Source organism: Equus asinus, chromosome 5 (genome assembly GCF_041296235.1).
Source record: "Equus asinus isolate D_3611 breed Donkey chromosome 5, EquAss-T2T_v2, whole genome shotgun sequence".
Taxonomy (NCBI): Eukaryota; Metazoa; Chordata; class Mammalia; order Perissodactyla; family Equidae; genus Equus; species Equus asinus.
In genome coordinates, this window is record NC_091794.1 from 113,861,921 (window position 1) to 113,876,221 (window position 14,301).

The following is a 14,301-nucleotide window of genomic DNA, read 5'->3' on the forward strand; positions in this document are numbered from 1 at the left end:
CTACAGGTTCAACACAATCTCTATCAAAGGTCCAGTTAACATTTTTGCAGAAATTGACAGACTGCTCCTAAAATTCATGTGGAAATTCAAGGGACCAGGAATATCCAAAACGATCTTGAAAAAGAAGAACAAATCTGGAGGGTTCAAACTTCCTGATTTCAAAACTTACTACAAAGCCACAATAAGCAAGACTGTGTGGTGCTAGCATGAGGTTAGATACATTGATAGATGGAAATAATTGAGAGTTCAGAAATAAGCCTTACATTTACAGTCAATTGATTTTCGACAAGGACGCCAAGACAATTCAACGGAGGGAAGAACAGTCTTTTCAACAAATGTGCTGGGACACCTGAACACCCACACGCAGAAGAGTCAGCTGGACCCCTTTCTCACACCACACACAAAAATTAACTCAAAATGGACGATACACATGAATAGGAGAGCTAAAACTATAAAAGCCCTAGAGGAAAATATGGGAGTAAATCTTCATGATCTTGGGTTGAAGTTGGGTACCTGAGGGGTACTGTAGATACTTGATAGGAACATAGTTACACTTCGACCTTGTTCCCAACACAGACACAGATGAAGAGAAGTTAACCCAGGCATCATTGTTAATTTGCTGTTTTCTTGTTTAACCTGAGGGGAGACTCAAGGATCACAAGGATTTATGACCTAGTTTTGCAGAAGAAAAGGAATGCCTTCAAGGAAGTTACGACCACCAGATCACCAGCCCCTAGCTGCAGCTGACGCCCAGAAGTCTGGCTGCCCAAGGGCTTATCTGGAGTGAAAGAAACACAGATTTCCCCTTTGTTTCTCCAAAACTCCTCCCAAGCCCCTTCACTCTATAAAGACCAAACACTTTCTTCTTTGTTAAGGTGGATTTGAGAGAACCTATCCTCCCATCTTCTCATTTTGAGCCAATCTGGATAAACTTTTCTCCATCTCCAAGCACTGGTGTCTCAGTGACTGGCTTACTGCGCGTCAGGCACACGGACTTGAGATTCAGAGGTTCAGTATCAGGGTCATGAAGGACCTTTAGGCAAAACCTTCTTAGATATGATACCAAAAGCATAAATGACAAAAGAAAAAAAGATAAATTTGACTTCATAAAAATTAAAACTTTTCTATTTCAGAGAACATTATCAAAAAAGTGAAAAGACACACAGAATGAGAGAAAATATTTGCAAAACATGTATTGACAAGGGACTCGTATTTAGGATATATAAATAACTCTCTCAATTCAATAATAAATATATAAATAACCCAAGTAAAAAAATGGGTGAAAAATCTGAATAGACATTTCTCCAAAGATATATAAATGGCCAAAAAGCACATGAAAATATATTCAATATCGTTAGCCATCAGGGAAAGTTAAATCAAAACCACAATGAGATACTGCTTCACACTCACTAAGATAGCTATAATAAAAAGACATAGCGACAAGTGTTAGTGAGCTTGTGGAGAAATTGGAACACTTACACATCGTCGGTAAGAATATAAAATGGTGCAGACACTTTAGAAACGGTCTGGAAGTTCCTCAAAAGGTTGACAAGAGATTTTCACATGTTGAGATATATGAGTGTAGCTATTCTGTTTCAAAACTGATTCAACTTGAACAAAAGAAGTCTGACTTATGGTCTGTCAAACATGCAGTGCATATCTGCCATGAACATTAAAGTGAAGAATGCATTAAACATTATCTCAAAGTAAAAGAGTGCTCTCTTCTAAGATAAGAATGCATCCTTCCCCTCCTACAGCCACCAGCATTGGTAACCCCGTATCAGTATCAGTGCTCCTGAAGGTAAGTTCCCTTTCCCCATATCAGGGTTATGTTGACATGCTAACTTGCAACTGAATACCTCTTTGAAACTTTGATGAATATGTGTTCTGGACATGTTTAATGTATGTTTTTGTTCTAAGAAGGTATAAGGCTATACTGAAAACCATGCTTCTCTGGAATACCTTCTTCCTCTGTGGAGACTGCCTTCCTGGGTTAATCCTCAGCTTGGTTCAAGTAAAACTCACCTATCTCTCTCGTCTATAGAATGGTGATTGGTTATTTTGTGTCAACAGACTTAACTGTGGAGTCACCATATGACCTGGCAATTCCACTCCTGGTATTTACCCAAGAGAAATGAAAACATATGCCCACACAAAAACTTGTGCACAAATGTTCATAGCAGCATTTTTCATAATAGCAACGACGTGGAAATAACCCAAATGTCCATCAATGGATGAATGAATAAATAGAATGTGCAATCTATGCAACAGAAGATTATTCAGCTACAAAAAAGGAATGAAGTATTGATACATGCTACAGCATGGGTAAACCTTGAAAATATTATGCTAAGTGAGAGAAGCCAGTCACAAATATGCCACATATTGTGTGATCGTATTTACATGAAATGTCCACAATAGGCAAATTAATAGAAAGTAGGTTAGTGGTTGCCCAGAGTCAGGTGGAGGTTGAGGAAAATGGAGAATGGCTGTCTATAGGTACGGGATTTCCTTGTGGGGTGATGAATATGTTCTAAGCTTGGTTATGATAATGGTCGCACAATTCTGTGACTATAGTAAAACCACTTAATTTAAGTGAGTGAATTGCATGGTGTGTGAATTATACATCAATAAAGCTGTCAACTCCCTCCCTACAAAAAACAGCAATAAAGTTTTAAGAGCCACTAGAGAAGAAAAGACACATTGTATACAGAGGAATAAAAATAAAGTGATGGCCGATTTCTTGTTGGAAACAATGCATGTGAGGAGACAGTGGAACATGTGTGAAGTACTAAAAGTAAAAGCTATCAACCTAGAATTCTATAAATAGACCCAGCTGTACCTGTGTGGTCAGTTGATGTTTTTTCTTAAAGATTGGCACCTGAGCTAACATCTGTTGCCAATCTTCTTTTTTTTTCCTTCTTCTCCCCAAAGCCCCCCAGTATGCAGTTGTATATTCTAGTTGTAGGTCCTTCTGGTTGTGCTGTGTGGGATGCCACCTCAGCATGGCCTGATGAGTGGTGCTGTGTCCGTGCCCAGGATCTGAACAGGTAAAACCCTGGGCTGCTGAAGTGGAGCATGAGAACTTAACCACTCGGCCACGGGGCTGGTCCCACGGTCAGTTGCTTTTCAACAAAGGTGTAAAGACCATTCAGTGAAGAAAGGAGAGTCTTGTCAACAAATGATCAGAACAATTGGATATCCAGAGGCAAATAAGATAACCTGGATCCACACCTCACACCACACACACAAATTAACTCAAAGCTGTCAGAGACATAAGTGCAAAACCTAAAACTATAAAACTTTTTGGAGAAAACTTAGAAAATCTTTGTGACCTTTGGTTAGCCAAAGATTTCTTAGATATAACACCGAAAGAACAATCCATGAAAGAAAAATGGATAAATAGGAATTCATCAAAATTAAGAACTTCTGCTCATCAAGAGACATTGAGAAAATGAAAAGATGAGCCACAGACTAGGAGAAAATATTTCAAGTCATGTGTCTGATAAAGGACCTGTATGCAGAATATATATTGTATACATATTATATATTGAGTCTCAAGACTCAACCATAAGAAAACAAATAACCCAATTAAGAAAATGGGCAAAAGATTTGATCAGTCATTTCACAGAAGAAGATACATAGATGGCAAATAAACACATAAAAAGATGCTCAATATCATAAGTCATTAAGGAAATTCAGATTAAAATCACCAAGTATCTGCTGGAATGACTAAAGTTGGAAGACTGACCCCACCTAGTGTTGGCGAGGACGTGGAGCAACGGGAGCTCTCGGGCACTCTGGGTGGGAGTGAAAACTTGTAACTACGTTGGAAAACAGTCTGGCAGTTTCTTAACTTCAGCACGTGCCTACCATCTATGATGCAGCCATTCCACTCCTAGGTGTTTACCCAGGAGAAACGAAAGCACGTGCCCACACAAAGACAAACACAGACGTTCATAGCAGCCTTGTATATAATAGCCCCAAACTAGATACAACCCAAATGCCCATCAACGGGTGAGTGGATAAACAAATTGTGGTATATCCAGCAATGGAACACTCCATATTAATTTAGAAAAAAGAACTGGTATACACAATAATATGGATGAATCTCAAATAATTATGCCGAGTGACAGCAGCCAGACACACTGCACTCTTCTGTACTGTGCAAATGACTGCCCTCTGCATGATCCCGTTTGTACACAGTTCTGGACGGTGCCGCCTAACTCTGGGGACAGAGAGCAGACTAGTGGTTACCTCGGGAGGAGGGCAAGGAGGCCTTACAGGAACCTCTAGGGTGGACGGGCGCATTCACTCCGGACTGTTGTGATGGTTTCACAGTGTATACATATGTCAAAACTTAGCAAGTTTATACTTTAAATATGTGCAGTTTATTGTATGTAAATTATACCTCAATAAAACTATTAAAAAATTAAAAGTAAAAAGCCCATACTCCATCTGTGTAAAGTATTTCTGACTGTCTGGCATGTGACAGCTGTTGCTTGAAGCTGGCTATTATTTCTGAGCTCTTACTGTGTCAAGGTCAAGGGCTCAGAGGGGCAGTGGCCTCAGGAGAGTGGGCTGGTGCTGCCGGCTCTGGTGGGGTCCTCCTGCCCCCTGGTGGACCCCCGGGGTACAGCGGGCTGCGCTCCCGTGGACCCGTGGCCCACTCCTTGGGGCCGTGTCTGCCTGTCTGTCCCTCCCTGTGTCTGTCTGCTGCTCCCGCTCGCCCGGGTGTGGTGTCCGCCAAGACGTAGTGCCTGCACCGTGGATCTGGGTCAGGAACGCCGCATGCCCTGGTTCCTCACCCTGTAGAGTCAGCCTCCCATTGTCCCTCCCCCATCCCCACCGAGGAGGTCCATGTCAGGAGGAAGTAGATGAAAGGGAAGCCTGGGTTAGAGTTACACTGGTGAACCCTGGTCTTCAAAAGGCCAGCTTGGTCCTCGCATGGCCCAGGTGAGACCCTCCTCTCCACTACCCTGGGCTCCTCCCACACAGCCTGGGAGCCAGCTTCCCTGCCTCCCTTCTGACCCTGTATTCCGTTCTCCCGGGGCAGCCAGGGCGGTTGTTGAAAAACCCCTGCCCTCAACCCTCCAAACCTCCTCATCTCCTTTAAGTCCACAAAGGCTCGGCCCCTGTAGAGAGACACATCCACACTGTGCACCACCAGAGCCCTGACAGGGCACTGGGACAACTGGACGTCCACAAGGAAACAAAAAAGCGTGAACGACCCCTGTTACCCATCACAGAAGTCAGCACTAGGTGGGGTGCAAGTCCAGTGTGAAAGGTGAAACTATGCAGCCTCAAGAAACCATGCAAGAGGCCGGCCTGGTGGCACAGTGGTTAAATTCGCACGTTCTGCTTCTGCGGCCTGGGGTCCACCGGTTCAGATCCCCGGTGCAGACATGGCACTGCTCAGCAAGACATGCTGTGGCAGATGTCACACATATAAAGTAGAGGAAGATGGGCACAGATGTTAGCTCAGGGCCAGCCTTCCTCAGCAAAAAAAGGAGGATTGGCAGCAGATGTTAGCTCAGGGCTAATCTTCCTAAAAAAAAAAAAAAAAGGAGCCGTGCAAGGGGGTCCGACCCAGTGGCCTAGTGGGTAAGTTGCCGTGCTCTGCTTTGGTGGCCCGGGGCTATGCTGGTTTGGATCCTGGGCGCAGACCTAGCACCACTCGTCAAGCTACACTGAGGCGGCGTCCCACACAGCACAACTAGAAAGACCTACAACCAAAACACATAACTATGTACTTGGAGGCTTGGGGGAGAAGGAGGAAAAAATGAAATCTTTAAAAAAAAAAAAGAAACCGTGCAAGGACATCTCAATGAAACTTTCACGACTTCGGGGCTGGCGGAGTTCTTTAAAAGGATGGAAAAAGCCACCGCTGTGAATGAAATTGTTGACAACTTGGACCGTGTTAAAATTTAAAACTTCTGTTCATCAAAAGGCATCGTTAAGAGAATGAAAAGGCGAGATAGAGGGAGAAAATATTCAATAAAGAATTCTTATCAAGAACGTATAGCAAATGCCCACAAATCAACAAGAAAAAGGCATAGAAAGTGGCAAAAGCAGCGAAGAGACAGACTTCTCACAAAAGAAGCTACCGACGGCCAGCAGCTTGGTTATTATTAAGGAAACATGAATGAAAACTGCAGTGAGATAGAGTCAGCTGGAGCCCCAGACACCTAGAGAAAGAGACGATCGGAGGTGTTGGTGAGGACGCTGGGCACGTGGGAGTCACCTGAGTGAGTCTGGGGAGTGGAGCGGGTGCACGGCCCCTGGGAAGACTGCTGGGCAGAAACTAAAGCTGGGCAAACACACCCTGACCCAAGGGCTCCAGAATCGCATCCATGGGTTTGCCAAAAGAAATGTTCCAGAATGTTCATGACATCACTGTTTGTAGTACCGTTGTCCTCCCTTATCCGCAGGGGTCCATCCCAAAGCCCCCGTGGATGCCTGAAACCGTGATAGTGCTGAACTCCAAATAGACTGTTTTTTCCTATGTATACATACTCGCGACAAAGTTTAACTTATAGATTAGGCACAGTAAGAGATTAACAACAATAACTAATAACAAAGTTGGCTTTGGGGCCATTATTAAGTAAAACAAGGGTGACTTGAACACAGCACTGCAACGCTTGACAGTTGATCTGATAACCCAGACATCTACTACGTGACTAACGAGTGGTGGTATCTACGGCTTGGATGCGCTGGACAAAGGGGTGAGTCACGTCCCCGGTGGGCTGGAGCAGGAAGGTGTGAGATTTCATCGTGCTACCCAGAACAGGGCACAATTTAAAACTCATTAATTATTTCTGGAATTTTCCATTTAACCTTTTCAGACAGAGGTTGACCTCGGGGAACTGAAGCCGTGATGAGCGAGACCATGGACGAGGAAGGCTGACTGCAGTGCAGAACGGGAGTGACCCAGGTCTGCACCCACAGGAGGCAGCGATGCGCACATTAGCATGGGGACCCTCCGTGCTGAAGCTGGCCACACAGCCCTCAGGCGCCTGGCTCCAGGGCGTGATGAGGAAGGGAGCAGACCGAGATAACAGAAGATACACATTGTGGTTGCTGCCACCGGTTGCTGGCACAGAGCTCCTAAAACCCTTGTAAATACCTGAGTGACAGGAGCACTCAGAGCATCTTTTGTGCTGATGAGGTGACTCTGGTGGCTCCTGGATTGGGGCTGGTCACCAGAAAGACCATCCATGATTAGAAGCTCTGAATCTTCAGCCCCATCCCCAGTCTCCCGAGCAGGGAGAAGGGCTGGACAGGGAATTGATGACCCACCCCGTCTGGGTGTGAAGCCTGCAGGAGCTCCCAACAGTGCCGGCTCAGAGAGCTATGGGCTCTTCACTCCTTCAAAATAAACTGCTAAATGCAAGTAAATGTTCCCCTGAGGCCTGTGAGTCATTCTGGCAAATTACTGAAGGCAAAGTAGGGGAAGGTCATGGGGGCCGCTGATTTGTAGCCAAGCTCGGAAGTTGTGGTCACCTGGGGACCTGCTACTTGTGATTGGCTTCTGAAGTGGGGCAGACCGTGTCAGCACTGAATTAAAGTGTAGGACGCCCAACCCGTGTCAGAGAATTGCTCGGTGTGGGAAAACCCCACGAATCTGATGCCCATAAGTGTTCTGTGTGTGCAGTGAAGGAGACTCGCAGGAGAAAACACAGGAGGGAAAACTGGGTTTTCTTTACACACAGACGCAGAAAGTGTCGTAGGGCGCAATTCCGGTGGCAGGCCAGGCGGCTGGGGTAGCAGACACCAGCAGGCCTCGTCCTTCCCCGGGGTCTGGCTCTCTCACCTTGTGTCTATTTGTGCCCTCCTTGCACGCATTACACTGAACAGTTTACCAGGAATTGAAACGCCGCGCCTCATTGTCCTCCTCCACTGTCATCCTCACAGCCTCGGCCCTTGCTCTCCCCCCTGCCGAATCCTGTCCCTCAGATCCTCAGGCCTTTTGGTCCAAGGCCCCTCCCTGGAGAAGTTTCCAGCCCCTTGAGGCTGCCCCCTCTCTCCACTCTCCTTATTTCTTACAATGTGACGCTGTTGGAAACGATATTATTTACCTGTTTATTCAGATGTTTGCTATCTCTCTACTCCCTCCTCGTGTCCCCCAGCAGGGAGGCCCAAGAAGTGTGTGTCACAGTGACCTACCCAGGGATGGGCACCACCAGCCCCAAGGTCAGGATGGCCTGGAGCATGGCTAACAGCAGGGGCTTTGAGACCCAACTCTGTCACTTACTGTCTGTGTGCCTGTGCACAAGTCACTCACCCTCTCTGTGCCTCACCAACTTCAACTGTGAAGGAAGGGTCCTCCAGGCACCCTTCTCAGGATGAATGCACTTTTGGAAAAGTGCTCAGGGGAAACGCGTGGGAGGAGCCTGTGAGGAGCTGCTGTTCTTGAGGCCAAGTTGCCCCTGACTGTCTCCTCTGCGTGACAGGTTCACCTCTAGTGGCGGTAGCAGACCCCTTTTCCTGGAGGGACAGACCCTGCATTGGCACCCCCATCTTGGGCCCTGTCCACAGGAGCCCAGGTTGGAGAGGTGGTGGTGGAGAGAGACCCACTTTCCTCCCTGGCCCCTCCCAACCCTTTCCAGAGGCCCAGGGCCCAGCCCCTTTGGGGTGCCCTCCACCGAGAGCCCTCAATGCCCCTACTTGCACCCTAGGCCCCACTGGCAGGCTCAGCAATGCTGCCAGGGAGGGGCTAGTGAGCCCCTTGAGGTCAGACCAGGGAGGTGCAAGGTTGCACCCAGGTTGGCAGCAGCCCACCCCCAAAGGACCTCTAGGGACATTCTGGAACAGTCCTTTCGCAGCTCATCACTCTGTAACTCCCTCTGGTCCCCACAGGCCACAGGGTAAAGTTCTAAGACCCAGAGGGGCTGTTCTGGTCTTGGGGGGCTGCCAGCAGGCAGGTGGCAGTAGCGGTGGGCATGAGGTCTCACAGCGGGTGGGCGGGGCCACTTACAAGGAAAGGGCAGCCGGCGGGGACACGGTGTGCACGGTGGCGAAAGGGAGGCCATGCAGTCCTGACTGCTGGTCAGCATTCTCTGGCAGGCGTCTGACCTGACAGGAAGGCGTCCCTCACATAGCTGGAGGCCCCTCAAATACCATCTATTTGTGGCCTGGACCCTGACGGCTGGCAGGAGCCATGTGACCACAGAGACGAGGTATTTTTGGCAGTGGGGGTGGGGCCCGCGTGGGAGCCCAGCACCATGCCCCTCCGGGACAGGCAGCTTGGATGCCCAGCTCCGCTGCCCCGGCTGGCTGCGGGGTCCCAGGTACGACATGGTCAGCCCCTCTTTCCCACCTTAAGGGGTCCCAAAGGCGGACAGCCCCCATAGGGACCTCCCCAAGGGCCAGGGAGGAAGGCAAAGTTCAGTGGGTCAGGAAGCCACGGTCTCAAGCCATCTCTATGTTAGGACTGGCCTGGCCAGAGTGGCCTCCTACCTCCCTGGGTCCAGCAGTAGCTGACAAAAGGCTGAAGGGCAGCTCCCCATAGGGTCAGCTGTGGCCGCCCTGGTTCAATGAGATGGGAGTGGAGGGGCTTTGCCAGCTGGGCAGGCCAGGGTCAGGGCACAGGTCCCGGGGATAGCCCTGGGGGCCGATGAGAATCAAGAAGGTCATATCTGGTCTGTGACCTCCTGCCGAGGCAGGCAGAGCCAGGCTCTTCCCAGTGACCCCTGAGTGGGCTCTGGTCTGCATCACTGTGACCTTGATGAGCTCAGAGGAAGCCCAGCAGCCTGCCCCAGCCAAGGTTGGTGGAAGGTCATCACCAGAGGCTGGTCACCTGGACACTGTGGCCCCTCCCCCATGGCCAGCTGCCACCTGGGGCATGCTGGGACAGGCCAGGGTTGCCCATCGCCCAGGTGAACTAACTCCTCGTGGGTGGTCCTTGAAATGGGCTTTGCTGTGTAAAGTTGGCCTCAGTACAGACAACTCTGGAGGAAAGTTGGAGGAGGTGAGGCTGACTCAGCTGGACAGAAATGCTCCATGATGTGAAGGAAGCCACTTCTGGGGGCTAAATTCAAGCACAAGAAGGCCTGTTTTGCAGCCTACTTCACTAATCTAAAACCTATCTGATGGTAGGCACGTACAACCTGTCGTTATATAAAGTTATCGCCTGGGGTCGGCTGGAAGCAGGGCCGGTGGGAGGTGCCTTTTCTCTCCTGGAGGAAGAATCAGGTCTGGAAGCAGCACAGCTCCCTCCAGGGTTCTTTCAGGACCAGGTTCTCCAGCTTCTTTCTGCTCCGCTTTCTTTCAGGACAGAGATGAAGTGCCAGCCCCGGAGCCAGGGAGGTGGGGGCACCCAAGGGGGCGGGTGGCAGTGTGTGCTGGCCGATGCCCGGGGCCTGGGTCCGTGAAGGCTGGATGCTCTGCTGCTCAGGCGCCTCTGCTGACCCGAGATGGAGAACTTCCAGTACAGTGTCCAGCTGAGCGACCAGGACTGGGCTGAGTTCTCGGCCACTGCCGAAGAGTGTGGCCTCCTGCAGGCCGGCCTGGCCTCTGGGGATGAGCTCTTGTCCAGTGACATTGACCAAGGGGACAGCAGTGGCAGCAGTCCCCCTGGGCCCCTGCCCCTTCTCCAGGGGCAGCCGGCTTCTAGGGAGAGGGGCTGGCCTGGTCTCGAGGAGGAGGACAAAGTGGCCACTCGGCAGCTGGTCAGCAGGTCTTGGCATGAGCCCACCTTGGCCCCGGAGCCCGGTCAGCAGACGCCCAGCACGTCCGCACAGCCAGAAGCTCAGCTGTCCCTCAGCTCTGGTGCCACCCCTCCTGGCCAGAGCGCATCCCTCCTTGGGCCAGAGTCTTCCAGACAGGAGATGCAGAGGCTTCTGCAAGGGCCGGCCCCCCGGGGCCCTGCCCCTAGTCCCCCTGGGGAGCCCCCCCAGAGCCCCGAGTCTCCTGGCCGCAGCACTGCCCCCCAGAGGCCTCCTGGAAGCCCTGGAGCCCCACCCCGCAGCCCCAGCCGAAAGAAGAGGCGCCCTGCAGGCACCAAGGTGGGTGGGCGCTCGGGGGCCGCCGGCTCTGCTCCCACCCAGCCGGGCTGCCTGCTGCTCACGGAGCCCAGGCCTGAGGAGGGTCTCGGCCTGGCTGGGTCCAGGGGGAAGGGTCTCTCAACTGGGATAGCAGAGTGTACAGCAGGAGCTGGGCAGGACGAACTGGGGTCAGAGTCTGCAGGAACCCCTGAGCAGGTGACCAAGCAAGGGCCAGGTTTGGATCTGTCTACACCTGTTCCTACAACTCAGCAAGGTACAGACCTGCTCAGAATGACCCCCAGAGCTGGGGTACACACTGTGACCACATCTGCCCATAAAGCTCGTCTAGACGTCTCAATGGTTAAGTCAGATGTGGCTCTGTCAACACCTGTCTCCAAGCCTCAAACTGACACAACTCTGTCTACATCGGCCTCCAAGCCTCAACCCAAGATGCCTCTGTCTACACCAGCCTTCAAGTCTCAACTAGACACAACTCTGTCTACACTTGCCTCCAAGCCTCAACTCGACATGCCTCTGTCTAGACCGGCCTCCAAACTTCAACCTGACACAACTCTGTCTACACCAGCCTCCAAGCCTCAACCTGACACGCCTCTGTCTACACTTGCCTCCAAGCCTAGACTGGATGTGGACCTGCCTACACCAGGTCCAATGGTCAAGCCAGAGGTGGATTCATCCACACCTGTCTCAAAGGCTATACCATGCACAGCTCTGCCTCCCCTTGTGTCCAAGGCCCAGTGTGATGTGGATGTGTCTATACCTGCTGCCCTTCCCCAGGCTGAGCCTGATGTGGTGGAGGTTGCCCCAGCGGTAGAACTGGGTTTGACCCCTGTTGTGTCTCCAGGAGGGCAGCGAGAGAGGCCCAGAGGGGAGCCTCCAGCAGGTGCCCCTGGACATCGCTCAGGGGAGCCCCCCATAGGGCCTGTCCAAAGCGCCAAAAAGAAGAAAGTGCGATTCTCCATGGCTGTGTCCAGTCCCTCCGAGGACCCAGGGTCAGGAGAGGCCTTGGGCCCACCCTCACCAGCCACAGCCCGGCCCTCAGCCCCCAGGATGGCAGCTGGGGGCCGCGGGGGGCCTGGAGCCTGGGACGCTGTGGCAGTTGGGCCCCGGCCCCTCCAGCCTCGGGTCCTCAAGCTTCTGCCTCCCCCGGCCTCCTCTGCCTTGGAGTGGCCCGAGCCCAGGAGCTGCTTTGCAGTGACCCTCCCAGAGGCCTATGAGTTCTTTTTTTGTGACACGATTGAGGAAGAGGACGAAGATACCGTAGAGGCAGCAGAGGCTGGCCAGGCTGCAGCTGAAGTCCAGTGGCCGGACGTGTGCGAGTTCTTCTTCCAGGACTTGCAAGCCCAGAGGTCGGAGCACCCAGTGGGGCGCTCCTTGGCCCCACCCCCTCCGGCCAAGCCTATGCCAGCTCCTCCACCTGGAGACCCCATGCCCATCTCCATCCCTGAGGCCTATGATCACTTCCTTGGGGAGGACAGGGTAGACAGCATGCTGGGACCGGCTGCCCTTCTCCAGTTGCAGGCCACAGAGAACCCCAGGTCGGTCCCCCATGGAGTGGGCCCTGGAACCCCACCAGAGCCCTGCCCAGCCACAGCAGAGCAGCTCAACCTGGCAGTCAGGCAAGCAGGTATGTGTGGCATGGGCCCTATGGCCTGTCCAGGTCCTGGGAACACACTGTCCAGAGAGTTCAGCCAGGAGGGCTATTGGGGAAGGGCAGGCCAGGACCCTGGGTCATGAGCCAGTAGGGGGGCCTTGGGGATGCTCTGGGAAGGAACGACCTGCTTCCAGCCATCCCAGGACACAGTCCAGGTGGGGCAGACCAGGCCAGGCATCGTGCCCATTCAGGGGTTTGACTCTGCACTCACCACCACTGTGTTTAGGTCTGATGACAGTAGCACCTGCCCCCAGCCTCTGGCAGGGCAGGTGTCAGGGTGGTTCCTGCTCAGCCTTGCTGCCCGCTGGGTCAGGCAGTCAATAGACTCATCTTACGTTCCCTTTAGAAGATATTTTACAAACGGTGCCCCAGAGGCAATTTGCCGAAGGTGGCCTGACTCAACTATGCCACACATCACCTTGTGTCTTGGGACAGAGTATCATGGGGAAGGGGTGACTCAGACAGCCTGTCCCGGGGCAGGCGTGTCCCAGGATAGACATGTCCTGGGATAGACATGTCCTCAGGCAGGCATGTCCTGGGGCAGCCATGTCCCAGAATAGATGTGTCCCCAGGCAGGCGTGTTCCAAGATAGACACGTCCCGGGATAGATGTGTCCCTGGGCAGGCATGTCGCAGGGCAGTCATGTCCCAGGATAGACATGTCCCCGGGCAGGCATGTCTGAGTGGAGCAGCCGGAGCTCAGGGTGTACTTCTCTTTTCTAGGGGAGCCCTGGGGTCCCCTCACCTCGTTTACCTTCAGCCAGAACGACATGTGCCTAGTGTTTGTGGCCTTTGCTACCTGGGCTGTGAGAACATCGGATCTGCATACCCCAGACGCCTGGAAAACAGGTTTGGGGGCTCTGGGGGAGGAGGGACAGTGGTGTCCAGTCTCACCAGCTGGGCCAGCAGGGATGAGCGTACATGGGGAGGCACAGGTTTCTCTCCGACGTTGCTTTCCCATTGCTGACTCCCATGCCCCGCCAATCTCCTCCTGCCCTTTGAGGGCTGGGCCATACGGGTAGAAGGTGGTGACCAGGCTGGAGTGGAGCTGGCACTCAGGGGCCTGTGCTTCTCCTGCAGTCTTGCTGGCCAACATTGGCACCATCTCTGCCATCCGATACTTCCGTGGTCAGGTGCGGAGGGGGCGCCGCAGCCCGAACCGCAGTCGCAGCCCCAGCCCCAGCTCCAGTTCCAGCTCCTAGGACCCAGTCTTGGCCCAGGAAGACGCAGGATGAGGAAACGGCCACAGGTGCTCAGGGCAGGCGCTGCCCTCAGGCCTTGCACTTTGACCTCTGTTCTCCACCATCTAGGAAGGAGCCAGCATCCTTGGTCTTGGCTCCTTTGGACTCCACCGAGGGTCCAGCCAGTGGCTGAGGCCAAGGCTGTACCCCACACCCGGAGAGGGGAAGGTTCTGGAAGGCTGGGCGAGAAGGGGCTGAGCAGGGAGCTGGTTAGTAAGGTGGCCAGGGTAGCAAATCAGAGCACAGGATGTCCAGTGATGCCTGAAGTTCAGACATGTAGTATTTGAGCCGTATTTACACTAAGATATTATTTGCAGTTTATCTGAAATCAAATTTGACTGGGTGCCCTGTATTTTACCAGCTTATCTAGTCAGGGGGTGAGGGCAGGGCACTGGAAATTAGGGGGT

At 52.2% G+C, this 14,301-nt stretch overlaps 1 protein-coding gene across 2 annotated transcripts; it reads left to right on the plus strand.

The window, feature by feature from the left end:
- Positions 1-8,967: 8,967 nt before the first annotated feature.
- On the plus strand, positions 8,968-14,227 carry PERM1 (PPARGC1 and ESRR induced regulator, muscle 1). 2 transcript variants are annotated; one of them, XM_070511380.1, is made up of 4 exons: positions 8,968-9,176; positions 10,271-12,627; positions 13,377-13,502; positions 13,734-14,227. In XM_070511380.1, exons 2-4 carry the CDS (start codon positions 10,413-10,415, stop codon positions 13,853-13,855), a joined length of 2,463 nt encoding a protein of 820 aa, XP_070367481.1. In that variant the 5' UTR covers positions 8,968-9,176; positions 10,271-10,412; the 3' UTR covers positions 13,856-14,227. The 2 variants fall into 2 exon arrangements, with proteins under 2 accessions (XP_070367481.1, XP_014718701.2); XM_014863215.3 differs by having other exon boundaries at positions 8,996-9,287.
- The last annotated feature ends 74 nt before the right edge of the window (positions 14,228-14,301 follow it).

Bases quoted from the DNA above. Each gene is read 5' to 3' on its own strand.
- PERM1 (XM_070511380.1), top strand. From the start codon at position 10,413: ATGGAGAACTTCCAGTACAGTGTCCAGCTGAGCGACCAGGACTGGGCT. The intron at 12,628-13,376 runs GTATGTGTGGCA...TCTCTTTTCTAG, and splicing joins CCTGGCAGTCAGGCAAGCAG to GGGAGCCCTGGGGTCCCCTC. The intron at 13,503-13,733 runs GTTTGGGGGCTC...CTTCTCCTGCAG, and splicing joins CCCAGACGCCTGGAAAACAG to TCTTGCTGGCCAACATTGGC.